Raw genomic sequence first — 18,797 nt, forward strand, 5'->3', positions numbered from 1 at the left:
TGAATAGTAGCTGTGAATTATAGGGACTATAACTTCATTGAAGGGATTCTGGTAACACTGTCAATCAAAGAGTACAACTCAAGTAGTTTACATATCACCGGAACCCCAAAATGGAACACTATAACCCACTCATTAAAAATATACTGTATTTTAAAAATAGATCTGATCAAGGTGGAATTGATTTAAATCATGATTTAAATCACTAGTCAGGAAGACTTGATTTAATCATGGATTTCTACATAGAAGTGCATTCTTGTTGGTTGTTATAACCTTAATACATATTCTTCACAACTCAGAGACCGCTGTAGGTTTCATTTTTAGAAGTGATTTATTTTGAAAACTTTTCAGGTTAATTTTACAGCTGTATCAGAAAATGAATGATTGTTTGGTTATTTCATTTACCAAAGGTAACTGAAGGAGATATTTATGAAGTCATTGGGAGGTGAATTATCTCCAATTCAACAGGTTAATCATTAATCAGCTTTGAAATCACAGATATCAGATTCACCTTTCAAAGCATTCTGATTTTTCCCATATTAATTATATAAAATGTTAACGTAACATTTTAAAATGTCTTTAATAAATTAATTCTATGGATAGCTACTATAACATCGATGGATCTCAGCAATCTCATTCACTCAATTCAGAAAGGCAGTTTTGATTTATTTTTAAAATATGTTTTGAAACTAGAGAAATGTGACCAAGGGCCTGAAAATGGGAGATAGAATTTCTTGCTTCTGTGCAGAAGATGGTATCTGGTCCAGGTCGGTAGTGACTGAAAGTCATTACTGTAACAGGTGTGGCCTACAGTAAGTTGGTGTGAGTTTCTGCTCTCAATTCAGATCAGACTGAAAACTGCCTGCATCACAGAAACTACTATCCCAATTGGCTTCCAAGTTGGCAGTCTCCACAGAAGCATTAAGGAATAAAACAGTCATGGAGATCGAACACAGCTCAATCACCCCTATAGAAGGATCCTTCAGGTCAACATTGAGACAAGTTTTGTGAACCGTGATCTTCGGTTCTGACAAATTCAACATCTTCCAAGAGCACTGAAAATCTCAAATAAAATACATCTGGTAAGACAATTAACTATTTGGGTTCCAATTCAACAAACTTATATAAGAATGTGCTTTGCTGGATGAGGCCATTGGCAGCAAAGAGTGTTTGTGAATAGATATCCAAAAGTTAAGTGTGAGAAAAGAGCACATTATTTTAAACTGTGTTTATCAATCAGCTGAATATTACAATATTCAATAGCCAAACAACTTTAAGTGTCATATTTACAATCATAAAATGACTTGAAAACGTTCTGCCAAGAATCTCACATTTCACATTAGAAGATGGTGAAAACAAATATACACTGAAGTGTGAGCCTTATATATTCTGATCTATTACTTTTCAAAAGGGTTACTTTAAAATAGATATTATTAATACCTGCAATGATGTACAGGAACATGACTTTTTATTTATATAAAAAACATTTACAATTTAACACTTACTTTCTAACAGCGACTGGCAGTGCATAATATGGTTTGTGATGTCATGTAACACAACCAGAAATACAGGCTTCTATACAAATCTTATTCCAAAAGAGGTTTGGCTCTATAGTTTTTGTGATTAAACTATCCATTACCTAGCAAACAAACCCTTGTATATTTCTTATGGATGAGCACTTCAGGAGTTAAATTCCACTGAAATTATCTGGACACCCAAGTAGGTGTTCAAGTCTTAAAAATAATTCACTTATCAGTATCTCTCATCAGGCCAGGGGTAGGTAGGCAGCTGCTTTCAGAATTATTGCCAGTTTTTTTCCTTGCTTGGCAAGCTGATGGTCCCATTCAATCAGGCTGACAGTTTCTCCTCTCCTTGAAAGCGAACCATCGGCTTCCAATGTTATGTACCTTCTACCCACATGATAATTGATAAAGCATATAACTTCTAGGTTCATGGCTCACTGTTTCCATTGCTCAGAGTGATTTTTAAAGTAACACACAAAATCTATTGATATTTGTATGAAACTAAGTTGATATAATAGCTTATTCTACTAATCATTTCTTAGAACACTGTAAAATCATTTGTATTTAGTATCAAAGTACTAGTCAACTGTTAGCACTATTTTAAATATCTCCATACTCCATTTAAAAAAGTCCGCTGTGCAAGTGTTATGTAATTTTTTAACCTTGATGACAAGAAGCATATTCCCCTAACAAGAATTTTTACATTAAAATTATTCTCTAGAAAATTATTCTGAATTTGGGGCAAATATTAGAATGCAAGGTAAAAGAGCACGCATGTTTTTCACTGTGGTAGCCAACTAGTCACTCGTTGGCCTGAAAATGCTGTCTTAAAATTTAGCCATCCAATCCAATTATATAAAAGAGAAAAACAATCGAGACAGTATAATCGGACACTAAATTTAGCCAAACTATGTGCAAGAACCTCTGCAAATACACACACAATTTAAAGGAGCAGCAATGTCAGATATGGTCCCAAATATGTCTGACTTTACCATCCTTACAATCTAATAAATATTAGTATTTATTTTAATATTTTAAATATCCCTGCTTTTATGGCCTGACTTTATGATTCTTAACCAGATGAGTAATTCTAACTCATGAGTATAGCTCCACTGAGGTCAGTAACACTACCTGTACACATAAGGACAGCAGGAAAAGCTTGCTACAATCTACATATCAATGAGAAATTAAAGTAAGGAAAAAACCCATGGTTTTTCAGAACCCTAAAATAGGTTTGTACAGAATAAAATGAGGAAATACAAGTTAATGGAAGAGCCCTGTTTCCACAGCTGTGCTCAAATCACACTCTTTTGTATTAAAATAGGTAAATAAACAAAGCATAATCATGCTGACTGTTCTTCATACATTACAAAACATGTTTACATTTTACAATGTTCCTTTAAATTCGATGCTGTAAGTCATAGCAGAGTTTAGTAACATTATTGATAATTTTCAATTGCGTAATAGCTTGGAATGTTTGGATATTAAATCACTTTTAACAGTTTCAACCATGCAGTGATCAATCCCATGAAGTACTGAGCACCTCAGCTACCACTTGACTCACTGGGTTGGGCCCAGAGCAAGTAATAAATACCTCTTAGCATATGTCCAATTAATTTTAATTCAGAAACAGAAGAGCTAAAACCTTCATTCACAAGTGAGATGCAGAAAAAGGCATTTGTTTTCCTGATTAATTTTTCTCAACACAGAACATGATACATTAAATGTTATACAAAACCTTTTATGGTGTTTATAGCTTCAAAACTTTTTTGTAATCAATGTCAATAAATTGCATGTCTCTTAAATTGCAATACATATCACTAGATAACATCTTCAGCAACCATAGTGTCAAAAATTTGATAGCAAACTTGCTGTTCCATTCCATCTTTGACATTATAAGACCTGATGAAGCATTCCAACCATGGCAAGTCATCTGCAAATCAAAAACAAATTACACATTTTGATAGTATTTCCAGCTCTTATAAGAAAAGTGGAACTTTAACACAGCCTTTAACTAGGAACACTAACACATATTTCAGCTGACTGAAAATGGATTTTGAAGTTTCTTATGCACAGAAGGGGTTGATCAGTCCCCATTGAGAAATGCTTCTCCTCTCTGCTGGTACAGAGAGCCACCTGGGAGGAGGCTGCAGAGTGGGACCTGTATCATTATTCTCCCTCTGTTCTCACCAAAGGATTGTACTTGGAGAAGATAATGTAGCCTAGGGATATAATTTCTATTCCATGGAACACCCACTGCACTGGGTGGAAGAAGGTCCCCAGGGACAAAGGTGCCTGGGTGCTTTGGACTTGCACTGTGAGGAAAAAGAAAAGGAGTACTTGTGGCACCTTAGAGACTAACCAATTTATTTGAGCATAAGCTTTCATGAGCTACAGCTCACTTGAGCTGTAGCTCATGAAAGCTTATGCTCAAATAAATTGGTTAGTCTCTAAGGTGCCACAAGTACTCCTTTTCTTTTTGCGAATACAGACTAACACGGCTGTTACTCTGAAAACTGTGAGGAAACAGGCTCCTAAGGGCCAGAGCTATGGCAAAGACAAACAGTTCTGTTCAGACAGCCCAATGGACGCTTCCATTTTGGGCCCCCAAATGAAATGCTCAGAGGAACTCTGATGGGATCTTCATGAAGATTTCCTTACCCTGAGTCACTTTCCACAGGGATTTCCCACAGGAAAGGGTACTCCAACATTCTATGTGCATTCAATGGAAGAATCTGGCCTAAAGTGAGGGGCTCAGACTGAATTCTCTATCAATTGTCACTATGCTTCTGTGACATTTTAAATAAAGGTCTTTTGGTTAACTTCCATATAAATGTGAATTACACATCTAGCTCTGCCTCGACATGTATATATACATACCAAACTGAATCTATGCCAACATGAGTGAACAGCTGCACACCCTCATTACCCTTTTAGGGACTGAATTATTACTCCTGTTCCCAAAGGCCCCTTTTTTAAAAAAGGACAAACCAAACATATTACACTAAACAAAAGTAACAATTTCCTTACAATTCTGTAGTATTGAATTTGGTCTGTGCTCTCATCATATTTATAATAAATTAATGGTGAATACAGCTTAACTTTACATATATAGTAGCAGATTACAAAAAGTGACAGCTGACCTAGTTTTGTTCCTGGAGGACAAAGTATATTCATGATCATTTCCATCTTCTCCTGAAGAAGACTACTAGTAAGGACTTCGGAGGCAGGAATCTGGAAAAACTTTTCCTGAGGAAAGGGAAGGGTTTGAGGAGAAAAGAAGAGAAAAATAAATCAGGATGTCATTAGTTAGTGTCATTTTAGAAAGCTCTTGAATCTTATGAAGAGACTAAAATGACAAAAGGGAGCAATATATTCAGTTCTGTGTTTTTAAAATGATCCAAATACAGCTAGAAACAAACCAGAACATGCACGAGTAGGGCATTAACCCTGAGACATGTAGTATGCGCAATGACTTAGACCACCAAAAAAGTGCATTAATGCCTTACTAACACACATACTGCATGAAGATAAATCCAATAAAGATTGTGAGGTGCTCAAACACTATTAGAGCTGAGTGAATAATAGATTTTTCAGTTGGCAGGGGGCTGACTCAAAAAATGTGAAAAAACAAATTGGTTTGATTCAAACTGAAATTCAGTTTTTCATTTTTTTTTTTCTGTTTTGAACCAATTAAAATGTTTTAGGTTGACACAAGATGATTAGTTTTTTGTAATCAGTGTTGATTCAGTCAGCTTTGGGTGTTTTTCACCATTTTATATGGGTTTTCTTAACTGCACAAAATTTAAAAATGAAACATCATTTCACAATGAAAAGTCAAAAAGATATTTCAAAATTTTCAAAATGAAACATTTTGAAACAAAGTCAAAACAATATTTTCAAATGGTTGAAATGAAAAAATTTGACTTTTCGAAAAAACATTTTTATTTTCTTTTTTTCGGGCAAAACTTTTTGACAAATTCATCACGAATTTGTGAATAGTTTCAGAGCCCCCAAAATGCATTTTTTTTTTTTTTTGGCAAAAATAATACCTCCCCCCCCAACCCAGTTGCCCAGCTCTAGATACTATAGTGATGGGGGCCATATAAGTATGATAGACAAACAGACAGAAATTATAGACAGGATTGTGCTATCCTTATTTAAATTCAACCTTACACCTCAAATAGTCCCACTGCTATGAATGGAAATCCTGAGGCATAAAATACCACTTACTCCTCAAGATTAAGGGAGGTGAACAGGAGTAAGGGTGTCGGAATCTGAACCTATGCAAGTAGAACTCTTGTTTTGAATTTCATTCTTCTGTTTGAAAAGACATGTGGGTGGGTTTTACACAATTTATCCTCCCACTATAAAGAGTAGCTCAAGCAGATGATGAAATAAAAGAGTAGGGGAACTGTATAACACCTACTCCCAACAATTTTCACTACAGCATAATTATTTTAACATAACTTTGACCAGACTTTCATTTTGTTCCTCTTTCCCCCACATTTCTTGGCCAACCTCATCTCTCTTTCTCCCTGGAGCCCCGCTGATGTGTCACCTAGCAAAATGGGGTCCTTTCTGGCTGACCTCTAGATGGCACTATAATATAAATGTTAAAGAACAACCGTTTACGGCAAAAGAGACACATTTTCAACTCATGCTTTCTCTTAAAAGAACTAATGTGGGAACACTTTCTCCTCACTCTAATTTTTATACTAGAAATCTAATGGAAAATGACCAAAAGATGGGGACATGTCAGAGAGGGACAATTTAAGATTACTCCCTCTGACCTCCGAAGTCCTTCCCGCTACCATACCATAATTTTTGCTGACTCTTCTCCCCAGCTCCTTTAACTCAGACAATCAGGTTAAGAAAATGAACTGGGAGCATGACTATAGAAATCTGATTGGAAGCTAGTTTAAAGTCACAATTCAAAGCAGCCCAGGTTCTTCTCAAGCACTGTTGGAGCACCTTAGTCTGAGCAGAGGAAAGTGGCAGTTTCCTTTTGAAGTGCAGGTAACACTTCAAAAGAAAACTACCTTTTCCCCCTGAAGCTCAGCTGTAGCACTCAGCAGCTCCCCCAGATTAGTTTCTCAATTTAGAAGAACAGCTTTCAAAGAAGGGGAGAGGGGCCGTGGAAAGGAAAGAAGAGGAGAAAGTGGGGATTGCTGGGCTTCAGCTTCCTTTTGCAGCTAAAGACCTTAATATTTTACGAGAAGAGCCTTTTAACCTGTTATACAGAATGTGTTAAAGAAATGGGAAAATATTGCCCCCTGATTGTCACTTGACACAGTGGGTAAAAATATATTTCTATATTAATTTGTATGTATTTGAGGTGAGGATGTTGCAAGCTGTGAAACACAGGGATCAAAAAGCCCAACTTGTTTTAGATAATTCCAAAGCTGCTGTGTAATACATTACAAATATAATGTTACATTAGATTGGTATTATCAGCATCTATTCATCTTATCAAAGTCCTCATACTTCTTAACATTTACATTCCTACCTGAAATTATCAGCAGGTATGCAACAACCGAAAGGACAGCTAAAACAAATGTCTATTGAGTACAAACAACTATCTAAATGAAACATGAAGGCCCAACTACTCAAAATCTAGGACATGCAGAGTACTCACAACTAATTTAACTCTGCCATCATGAGCATATGAAATAGGATTTTCCATTACTTCCACAAAGTAATACATCTATTACATATGCATATGAAAAATAATATTGCATATTTACATAGCACTTTAGAATCATTTAGTTAATCCCTCACATTCCCATGGGCAGGCCAATATCATTTCTATTTTAGAAAATTGGGAAACGGAGACATGTAATTTAAGCAAAGTCTGTAAAGTCACAAAGAGTGAATGTATAATCTTATGTTAAATGTGGAGACCAAGTGTTTAGGTAAGACAAACAATCTTTCTAGAGCAGGGACTAACATTTATTTGGAGGCTAGATGAATAAAACCTAGGAGGCACTAGTCAGTTCATGACAAGCAAGAGCCCCATTACCCAGACCTTTAGATCAAACAACTAGATTTAGAGGATGGACAGCTATATGGCTTTGGCTAGAATCTACCCAGTAAGGAAACAGAGTTTATATAGATTCATAGTTATTAAGGTCAGAAGGGACCATGATGATCATCTAGTCTGACCTCCTGCACAATGCAGGCCACAGAATCTCACCTACCCACTCCTACAATAAACCTCTCACCTATGTCTGAGCTATTGAAGTCCTCAAATCATGGTTTAAAGACTTCAAGGAGCAGAGAATCCTCCAGCAAGTGACCCGTGCCCCATGCTACAGAGGAAGGCGAAAAACCTCCAGGGCCTCTTCCAATCTGCCCTGGAGGAAAATTTCTTCCTGACCCCAAATATGGCGATCAGCTGAACCCTAAGCATATGGGCAAGATACACCAGCCAGAAACCCAGGAAAGAATTCTCTGTAGTAACTCAGATCCCACCCCATCTAACATCCCATCACAGGCCATTGGGCCTATTTACCATGAATATTTAAAGATCAATTAATTGCCAAAATCACATTGTCCCATCATACCATCTCCTCCATAAACTTATTAAGTTTAATCTTAAAGCCAGATAGGTCTTTTACCCCAACGCTTCCCTTGGAAGGCTATTCCAAAACCTCACTCCTCTGATGGTTAGAAACCTTCATCTAATTTCAAGTTGTCAGAGTAGTCATAAAATCCTGAGCTAACCTCCCAAAATAGTCACTCTCAATGATCAGATTGAAAGCAATCAGACAGGGTGATTTAACACCATGACAGAGAGAAACTCAGCCAGCTCAACCAGGGACTTTGTGGAAACACAGAATGCTGTATACCTGTGACATATTGTACTTCAAAATAGCACTCTGTAACCCACATATTCACCACTTGTGTATGGTTATATTTTGTACCAAGAATGTCTTGTAAGATATCCTATGAAAACTCATGATTTGCTGAAACTCATTGTTCTGTCAAAATATGTATATCATCGTTGTATATAGAATTATGAGATTTTGCTATATGGTTGTTACTTAAATATGTTGTGAGTGTAGGAGACGCCCATAGCAAGCTGTCCAGTGGCAACAAAGGGGGTGACCCACACCCAGATGGGTGTTAAACGACCCTCCCTACCCGTTGACCAGCAAGGGAATTTCAAACAAGAGATTTACAATTCAGTAAGAGACAGTTGCTCAAGCTCTACATAATGGGGATTGCTTAACTCAGTGACTCAGCAAGGTATCAGGACTGGTGATGCTTGACTCCACGTTTGAGCCAGTATTTTTTCAGACACATGAACTGAGCATATAAAATAAGGGACAGTGGCATTAAGAGTCTGCCTCTTTCCTCCCCACCTACTCTGAAGGCAACAAGAACATTTGGCAGAAAAGACTTTGAACTAGGAAATTGGTCCCAGGTTGAGCAGGGAGTTCAGCCTGTGTATTAAGAACTGTGAACTGCTTGCAACTTTGAGTGGGATGAGAAAAACTGCTTGATTCAACTCTTGCTTAGTCTGATAAAGTTTATGATTTAAACTTTGATTTTCCCTTTTATTTCTTATGTAACCAACTCTGATCTCTATGCTTACAACTTATAATCATTTAAAATCTATCTTTTTGTAGTTAATAAACTTATTTTAATTCTTTATCTTTACCAATGAATTTGTCTATAGAGCTCGGGGCATCTGCTCAAATTATAAAGTCTGGGGCACATCCACTATCCTTTGAAGGAGTGGTGAATTAATTAATGAGCTTATACTGCTCAAGACCTTCTTAATCAGCACAAGATGGTACATTTTTGGCGTGCAAGACTGGGCCCTGGGGATTTGCTGGGGTCTCCCTATGTATAGGTCATGACAGGCTGTGAAAGCCTGCATGTAACTTTGGGTGTGCCCTCATGTGCTAATGGCTATGTGACAGCAAAGCCAGAAGGAGCTGCTAGTTACTAGCAGAGCAGTGTAAGAGTCTCCTGATCCAGAGTGTTAAAGGGGACATACCAGTCCCACAGTCCAGGTTGTGCCCTGGTGGGGGGAAGCAGGAGGGTGTCCACAACTGCCACTCTAGTTCCTCTCTTCAGTCCATTTTAAGACTTGAACACACATTTTTCTCCCATTTTACCTTTTATCTAGTATTGACCTAAACAGCATTTTCATCAAAGGATAGTGCTAATAATTTGTACATTCATTATAATAGTTTGTTTTAAAACACTGCATATGACAAAGAGAATGTACAAATTCATATATACATGCATACATCTCTGAGACGATACTTAACAAGAACCATCATCTATTTACCCTCTGTTTACTTACATAATCAAAGAGGTATGCATCCAGTGTTCCTGTGCCATCATCAAGTGTAAACTTCATAACAAAGACATACTGGAGTGGCTCAATACCTAAAACTAGTGTGGGAAAAAATTTTTGCGTTAGGTACTGAGAACTCAAGACAAAATTATCACAACACAAGGTAATTGAAATGACTTGCTTTTAATGATGTGACTTATTGTAAGATCATAATTTTAAAATATAATTAGATACTTGGACAGGTGGTGGTTGTGGATTAATAATTAGAGCTGTGCGAATCACAGATCTTTCAGTTCAACACTGAACTGAAAAATAAACAACAAAATCTTTTCAGGTTGAAACAAAAAATTTTCAAGTTTTTTTTTTAAGCAAACAATGGAAATGTTTCATTCAATCTAAAACCAGACATTTTGTTTTGATTTCAAGGTTTTTATTTTTATATAAAATTGAGGGAAATTCCAAAACAAAAGGCATTTCTGAAATGAAAAGTTGTTTTTTTCCTTTCTCCTCCCACCAATACAAAAAAAATCACCAAAATCTACTTGAATTTGCTGATTGTTTTGGTTGAAGCAAATCTGCATTTTTTCAGTGAAGCATGTATTTTCACTAAAAATTTCACATAGCACTACATATATGATTCATGACAATGTTATTATACACTAAGTGAAAACATTTTGTGTTGCAGGTTAAATGAGATGCCCAGAAAGATTTACATATAGAGTACCACATTAGAATGGAAATTCAGTTTTGCTCAGGAGTTTAGAAAAATACAGAAAATGCTCCGAAGTACATCTTTTCTCTTTAGTAAAAATGTTGGAAACATTTGCATACATCCTAACTTCTATGTGTTAGGATCTCTTTCTGCCTGATCTTCCACTGAAATTGGTGAGAGTTTTGCCTTTGGTTCAGTGACAACAGGATCATGTTCTAAACTAACATACTGCAATATATTTGGTGAAATATATTATCTATGGGAAAACAATTTATTCCATATGATGTAATTAAAATTCCTGGGCAAGTTCTACTCAAATAAAAAAGCTGCCTGACCGGTACTCTGAAATTAACTAAGCCCATCTGTGAAAATTCAATGGCTAGGTACATTCTCCCATGGATATTAACTATGTCATCTGTCAGACTATGCATCTAATCTATATAATTATTGCAGCTACTTTCCAATCACACACTCTCCTGACTATCTTCAATTGAAAGTCTGTGTGTGGTTTATATTTGAATACTGCTTTAGATTCCTATTGGGTTCTGCAGGGGCCTGTCCAGGGTCTGGTCCCATTTAATATTTTCATTAATGACTTTGATAATGGAGTGGAAAGCATGCTTGTAAAATCTGTGGATGACACTAAACTGGAGGGGGTTACTAGTACTTTGGAGGGCAGAATTAGAATTCAAAATGACCTTGACAAATTGGAAAATTGGTCTGAAATCAACAAGATGAAATTCATCAAAAGACAAGTGCAAAGTACTACACTTGGGAATGAAAAACTAAAGGCACAACTACAAAACAGGGAATAACTGGCTAGAAAAGGATCTGGGGGTTAAAGTGAATCACAAACTGAATATGAGTCAACGTGATGCAATTGTGAAAAGGGCTAATATTTTGGGGTGTATAAACAGGAATATCATATGTAATAAGACATGAGAGGTAACTATCCTGCTCCACTTGGCACCAGTGAAGACTCAGTTGGAGTACTGAGTCCAGTTCTGGGTGCCACACTTTAAGAAATATGTGGCCAAATTGGAGAGTCCAGCAACAAACATGATAAAATGGTTAGAAAACCTGACATACGAGGAAAGGTTAAAAAAATGGGCATGTTAGTTTTGAGAAGAGACTACTGAGGAGGGACCAGGTAACAGTCTTCAAATATGTCACGGATGTGTTGTTCCTTGACTTTAGCAAAGCTTTTGACACGGTCTTCCACAGTATTCTTGCCAGCAAGTTAAAGAAGTATGGACTGGATGAATGGACTATAAGGTGGATAGAAAGTTGGCTAGATTGCTGGGCTCAACAGGTAATGATCAATGGCTCCGTGTCTAGTTGGCAGCCGGTATCAAGTGGAGTGCCCCAACGGTCAGTCCTCGGGCCGGTTTTGTTCAATATCTTCATTAATGATCTGGAGGATGGTGTGGATTGCACCCTCAGCAAGTTTGCAGATGACACTAAACTGGGAGGAGAGGTAGATAGGCTGCAGGGTAGGGATAGAATACAGAGGGCCCTAGACAAATTAGAGGATTGGGCCAAAAGAAATCTGATGAGGTTCAACAAGGACAAGTGCAGAGTCCTGCACTTAGGACAGAAGAATCCCATGCACCGCTACAGACTAGGGACCGAATGGCTTGGCAGCAGTTCTGCAGAAAAGGACCTCGTGGTTACAGTGGACGAGAAGCTGGATATGAGTCAACAGTGTGCCCTTGTTGCCAAGAAGGCCAATGGCATTTTGGGATGTATAAGTAGGGGCATTACCAGCAGATTGAGGGACATGATCATTCCCCTCTATTCGACATTGGTGAGGCCTCATCTGGAGTGCTGTGTCCAGTTTTGGGCCCCACACTACAAGAAGGATGTGGAAAAATTGGAAAACGTCCAGTGGAGGGCAACAAAAAGGACTAGGGGACTGGAACACATGATTTATGAGGAGAGGCTGAGGGAACTGGGATTGTTTAGTCTGCGGAAGAGAAGAATGAAGGGGGATTTGACAGCTTTCAACTACCTGAAAGGGGGTTCCAAAGAGGATGGATCTAGACTGTTCTCAGTGGTAGCAGATGACAGAACAAGGAGCAGTGGTCTCAAGTTGCATAGGTTTAGGTTGGATATTAGGAAAAACTTTTTCACTAGGTGAAACATTGGAATGCGTTACCTAGGGAGGTGGTGGAATCTCCTTCCTTAGAAGCTTTTAAGGTCAGGCTTGACAAAGTTGACAATCCATAGTTGGGGATTGGCCCTGCTTTGAGCAGGGGGTTGGTATAGATGATCTCCTGAGGTCCCTTCCAACCCTGATATTCTATGATTCTATGTTTGGGCTGTTACAAAGAGGATGGTGATCAACTGTTCTCCAAATCCACTGAAGACAGGACAAGAAGTAACGAGCTTACTCTGCAGAAAAGGAGATTTAGATTAGATATTACACACAAAAAAATGTACTGGAATATGCTTCCAAGGAAAGTTAAAGAATCCCTGTCATTGGAGGTTTTTAAGAACAGGTTAGACAAACACTTGTCAGGGATGGTCTAGGTTTAGTTGGTCCTGCCTCAGCACGGGGGGCTGGACTAGATAACCTCTTGAGGTCCCTTCTAGTCTTACATTTCTAGGATTCTGATTCTATGCGCAAATGATATATAATCAGTTAAAACTAGAAATATATTCACATACTTTTAAAATCAAATTGATAAAATAAGTAAAAATAATTGCTTGCAGTATATGTTTCAAGTTATGTGAGAATAAACATCTCTACAGAAACATGGTTGAAGTTTCTTCCAAGAAAAAGGTGGATGACCTGTTTACACACCACTTATTCAGTTTCTCCTGATGATTCCAGACTAGGTCACCTTCACGAAATTTTGTTTAGTAAGAGTCTAGACTCCACTAAAAGGAGTCCACAATTGTAAAATAGGGAAGACTTTGCATTTTGGGCTCTTACAACCCATCGATATTTGAATATAAACAACTGATGCTTTTTAACACTCTTCTTGCATCATAGACCTTCATATGAATTCCAATTCTTACGGAAATATTAGTTATATATTATATGCATTACTTTTGTATTATAGACATTTATATATCTCTCCATTTTATACCTGTGCTATCTTTAATTAGACAATTCTGGGGAAAATGTAAATAGTCGATCAAGTATTTACCTATAAACAAGTCATGTACACTGTTTATGCTGCCATGATCCACCACTCAGTGACTAAAATACGTCAGGAAAGTACATTCTGAAAGCAAAGGGTTCAATCTAACCAAACCAAAGCTATTTATTCAGCCAGACAAAATTGGTTTTCATGCAGTAGCCACATTGATATGTTGATGAATTATGCTGTGAGGAATTACGCATCTCCCAACTACTGCTTTTATTTAATTTGTTGGAAAGCTTTCATTTAATGAATTTAGTTGTTTTTTTTAATTTGGGGGGGAAAGTAAATTTCTAATGAACACAATTTGATACTGTAAGTTATGTGTTAGCTTATATTTACTAATACAGAATAAACATGAGAGGATATTTGTGAGACACATCATGCTTCTGCAGTAGTCTGTATTCTTTAATAAAATCAGTCAGACTTAGATACTACTTGAGATTGCAAATCCTTATTAGGATGTGAACTGATTTAAAATAATTAAATTTAGAAACAGTTCAAACTGTTATCTTCTTTACCCATTGTATTTCCCAGGGCTCTGTTTTCCTTCCATCAGTTGATGAGACTATCTAAAGCAACACAAGGAATAGACAGGGAGATTTTCAAAAGCAGAAAGGGGAGTTAGGGGCTCAAACCTTTTTGACTTGGGCGATGAACTCTTTACCAATTCCCTGGGTTATGTAGTAGGCTAGTGTTTATGTCCTCTAAGGGTAGTGTTTAAAAAAATGATACAAACCTTACTATCATTTACAGCTAAGGAAGATTCACATTTTGCTCAAGTGAAAGACTTGTGCATGGTACAAATTTTATTCCTGATGCTACATATGTGTGTATAGCTCATCTATATACTCATCTATAAGTACAAAGATTCGTTACACTTGCACTATTTTAATTGTTAAAAATGTCACCTGGTTAGGAATAAACACTAAACAATGAGCTCACATTCCAAAAGGTAAAAAGTTTTTCAGTTCATCTTTAATATAATATTCTAAAAAGGTAATCATATATGCAAATACACATGCATCCATAGGACACAAAGATCCGAGCAAAAGTGTAATCCATTCAGTGAGACAATTTGTATCTACCTTAAGAATCAAGACACAATCTAGTTCAGGTCATAATGATGTTAGCTAACCTCGTGCTATTTCAGTGGGCTCCCATGATGGTTCTTCTACTGCAAGGGAACTGAGACTCTGGATAGTCTTCTGATTCGAACACTGTTTGCACCTGACATTTAAAATAAGATGCTGTTAGTGTACAGACTTCAAGGTGATGAACTATTAGCTTGTTCATTCTGTGCCAAACAAGTTTATTCAAATAAAGTTACTCAGTGGAGATGCAAACCATCAGTGTACAAATCAGGTTTTTTAAGGCAGAGAAGCTTTGTACAACATCTAAAGTACTAAACTACATTAATGCTCCTTTTGAATCACCAGCTACAAAAAGTAAGTTATTTTGACCCACAAAAAAGCCTAATTGAATAAAAAAGGCTAACTGTGCACTGATACCAACTGAGCACATATTCATACACTAGCACTTTTGGTTCTTTAACAATACTTATAAAGTGCAATTTTGTAACAACAGTAATAAATCTGAAACTCTACTATGTATTAAAATACATGATAGGCTTATAAGATTATTAGTATAGGAATTTGGATTAACCTGTGCCTAAAATATTTTAATTATGAGTCATTAAAAGAACCTCTCCTTTTTATTCCTGGAGTACTAATGTATCATCATCAAACCTTTACAGAATGTAAGACAGCAACTAAAATACTGTAAGTGAATAAAAATATCTAATGTTGAGAGATGTCCATATAAAGTTGTTTTCATTTGCCCTAAGAAACAAAATTATGGTAGCATTATTCTGCCCTCAAAATAAGCTTCTGTGCTAGTATGTTACAGTTATAACATAAAATTGACATTTATTATCTTTAAGATTAGCTTTAAAAGCAAATTTGTCATGTAGAATCAGTGGACCTAATTCTGCTCCCACTTACACTGGTGTGAAGCAGATATCAATAAAGTCACTCTGGTTTTACAATGGAGAAAATATAGCAGAATTTGGTTTAATACGTTGCAGGAATATAATTCATACCTTTAAAATATGTTACATAGAATATGTGGCATTCAGAGTTAGGACAACTACATGGGCAATAAGATAATACCCAAAAATTCTACATAGATGAAATGTAAGACCGTTAATGAAAATTGCAAAGGCTGAGATTTTAGACGTACAGCTGTCAGGGAATTCAAGGATCGCCCCTACACCAACCATACCTTGGTGCACATTTAATTTTACTGTAAAGGTCTTAACGCACACAAGTGAGACTTTGAAACATCATGAACCTTCAAGTTTCCTAAATGAACTCCCAAGTTTGGAGGCCTTTGTGCCTACTATTATTCAACGTGCTGGCTGTGGGATGGGCTTCTCTTCGAGACAAACTTTGGGAGCTTTCACTCCAAAAGAGAATCACGAACCTTCTGAATAAGGGAAACTATAATGTACAGGCCATGATTTGGTCTGCACAGTAGACTGAACCACCTCTGCAAGGGACACATCCATACCCATGCAAAGAGGGCAACAAGGGTACAACCTGCCATCAGGCCAAATGAAAAACTACTGCTCCTGCTCCTCTGGACTGACTAGGTTTACTGCCTGAAGATCTCAAATCCTGTTCTGGGCAGAAAATCTAGGGCTCTTGTCATATCTAAGATGGCTCCTAGGAAGGTGAAAGACTGCGTAGGAACCAGTGTGATTTTTCAATGTTTACAATAAAACCCAAAGATTTAAAGAGGGAAAATATCTCCTGTAGGGCATAGTTATAAGACTGGGCCCTTATGAGACAGACATCTAGGAACAAGGAAACACCTGCAGGCCCCATCTACGAAGCTGAGCTGCCAAACAGTTAGTGATCACATGGGGCATGCTGACAGCTCAAAGGGTGGTACTTTGTACTGGTGATGACCTGTGCCCAGCAGAAACCAATGCCTTTGCCTCAATGAGGTGTGTAAGTAGGCATGTCTTTATGATCAAGAGCGTTTCTATTTTTTAAGGCAGAAAAAGCTAATAAGTTCAGATAACCATCTTTTCATAGGTTTCAGAGTAACAGCCGTGTTGGTCTGTATTAGCAAAAAGAAAAGGAATACTTGTGGCACCTTAGAGACTAACCAATTTATTTGAGCATAAACTTTCATGAGCTACAGCTCACTTCATCGGCTGCATACGAAAGTTTATGCTCAAATAAATTGGTTAGTCTCTAAGGTGCCACAAGTACTCCTCATCTTTTCACACCATCAAGTAGGGGCTGTAGCACATCATTTAAAGTGCATGGGAGGGCATATATGCATATAGTCAAGCACTGACACCCCTAGCCCATGAGCTCCTATACCCACTGCCTCCTAGAAGCCTTGACCCTTGAGGAAACCCTCCTAACCCTCGCTACCATCCAGAGAATTATAGGAAAGTCTGTGGGCTGAGAATAAGGTTTTTTTAACCTAAAGGGTAGTTATTTTAAAAAAGCTGTCAGCTCCTGAAAATAGAAGTGTACCATGTAAGTTTCTTTTCTCTTAACTATAGTGGTGGTAGCATAAGTTTCACGGTCAGGATCCAGATCAATGTCTTCTTCTTCCATACAATTTTAATTTTTGCAATTGTCATGGACAATTCTTTTCAAGAACAAGCTTTAGAAGGTAAAGTTATATCTGTTTGCAAGTGACACTGGAATTAAGTTATTGAAACAAACTAACTTACTATACATCTATTAATTGCAACCACTTCTAAACTATTAAGGCTTTTTTTTTCTTTTAACGTACCCATAATGCCATATTTTCCCTTGCAAAAGGAAGGGAGCTGAAAGGTCTAGTAACTCAAGATCTTCTTTTGTGGATCTCACAGGTATAATACATTTAAATCTTCTTGAAAGTTTTCTGATTTCTTTTAGCGTCCCTCCTATTAAATGTAAAAAAAAAGTGTTTTCTTAATTGTATTTAATCCTAAATTACTTGATTCATCTGTCTTGGCCTATCAGATATCCATTTCAGCATCTGTAATTCATCACTGTACGCAGGCCAGTGTTGACGAAACTCCTTAATGTACTGCATGTATTAAAAGTATAGGAACAACCACACACATTTTTTAAAAGCGACTCATTACTGCATGCAAAGAGAACAAAATGTTAACACAACCACATGTGCTACATGTTCAATCAAAGCTGTAAGTTACCATAACATATGTTTTAAATATATGTCATGATAACAATAGTAGCTAACAAGATAACAGACCTTAAAGTAACTTTACTCAAGTTACATTTTGTTCTTTCTTTCACTACATTTCCAGCAATTTTAGTGGTTGCTGTCTTGAGAACAACCAGAACTAGAATACACTTTATACCACTAGAAAACAGCTTGACATTCCAGCTTTTAAGTGGTACAAGACATTAAATTTTAGCTAGCAATATGAGAGCAAGTGGCTGTTAAAACAGCATCAGAACTGAAGTGAGGGGAAAAATGCAACACAGTAGTAAACATGATAATATGATTTTAAGTACTATGTGGTAACTTACCAAGACTAGAAATGAATGCTTTATATTACTGGAGAAGCTAGGATTTTCTGAGTCTAGCACAGGGGTGAGCAAACTTTCTGGCCTGAGGGCCACATCTAGGTATAGAAATTGTATGGCGGGCCATGATTGCTCACAAAATTAGGGGTTGGGGCACGGGAGAGGGTGAGGGGCCAGAAATGGGGTGTTCAGGGTGTGCGATGGGGCTCCGGGCTGGATGGGGCTCCACTTCGGTGTGGGGGCTCCGGCTGGGGGTGCGGACTCTGGAATGGGGCTGGGGATGAGGGGTTTGGGGTTCAGGAGGGTGCTCTGGGTTGGGACTGAGGGGTTCAAAGTGCGGAGGGAGATCAGGCCTGGAGCAGGGGGCTAGGGTGCAGAGGGGTTGAGGGCTCTGGCTGGGGACGAGGGGTTTGGGCTTTGGTGGGTGCTGTAGGCTGGGACCGAGGGGTTTGGAGGGCGGGAGGGGGATCAAGGCTAGGGCTGGGGCAGGGGGAGGGAAGGGCTCAGGCTCCAGGCGGTGCTTACTGAAAGCACAGC

General features: G+C 37.7%; 1 protein-coding gene across 3 annotated transcripts in view; it reads right to left on the bottom strand.

The window, feature by feature from the left end:
- Window positions 1-314: 314 nt before the first annotated feature.
- POT1 (protection of telomeres 1) overlaps window positions 315-18,797 on the bottom strand; it is a 137,299-nt gene continuing 118,816 nt past the window's right edge. For 2 of the 3 annotated variants that reach the window (XM_077834557.1, XM_077834547.1), the window contains 5 exons: window positions 17,515-17,650; window positions 14,834-14,925; window positions 9,841-9,932; window positions 4,664-4,769; window positions 315-3,453 (listed from right to left, as the gene is read on the bottom strand). In XM_077834557.1, coding sequence (XP_077690683.1) covers window positions 3,341-3,453; window positions 4,664-4,769; window positions 9,841-9,932; window positions 14,834-14,925; window positions 17,515-17,650 — 539 coding nt within the window. In that variant the 3' untranslated portion in view covers window positions 315-3,340. Of the gene's footprint in view, window positions 3,454-4,663; window positions 4,770-9,840; window positions 9,933-12,751; window positions 12,941-14,833; window positions 14,926-17,514; window positions 17,651-18,797 lie in introns of those variants that run through there. The other variant, XM_077834561.1, reaches the window with a different exon arrangement.

The sequence above is a fragment of the Eretmochelys imbricata genome, chromosome 1 (assembly GCF_965152235.1).
Source record: "Eretmochelys imbricata isolate rEreImb1 chromosome 1, rEreImb1.hap1, whole genome shotgun sequence".
Lineage (NCBI taxonomy): Eukaryota > Metazoa > Chordata > Testudines > Cheloniidae > Eretmochelys > Eretmochelys imbricata.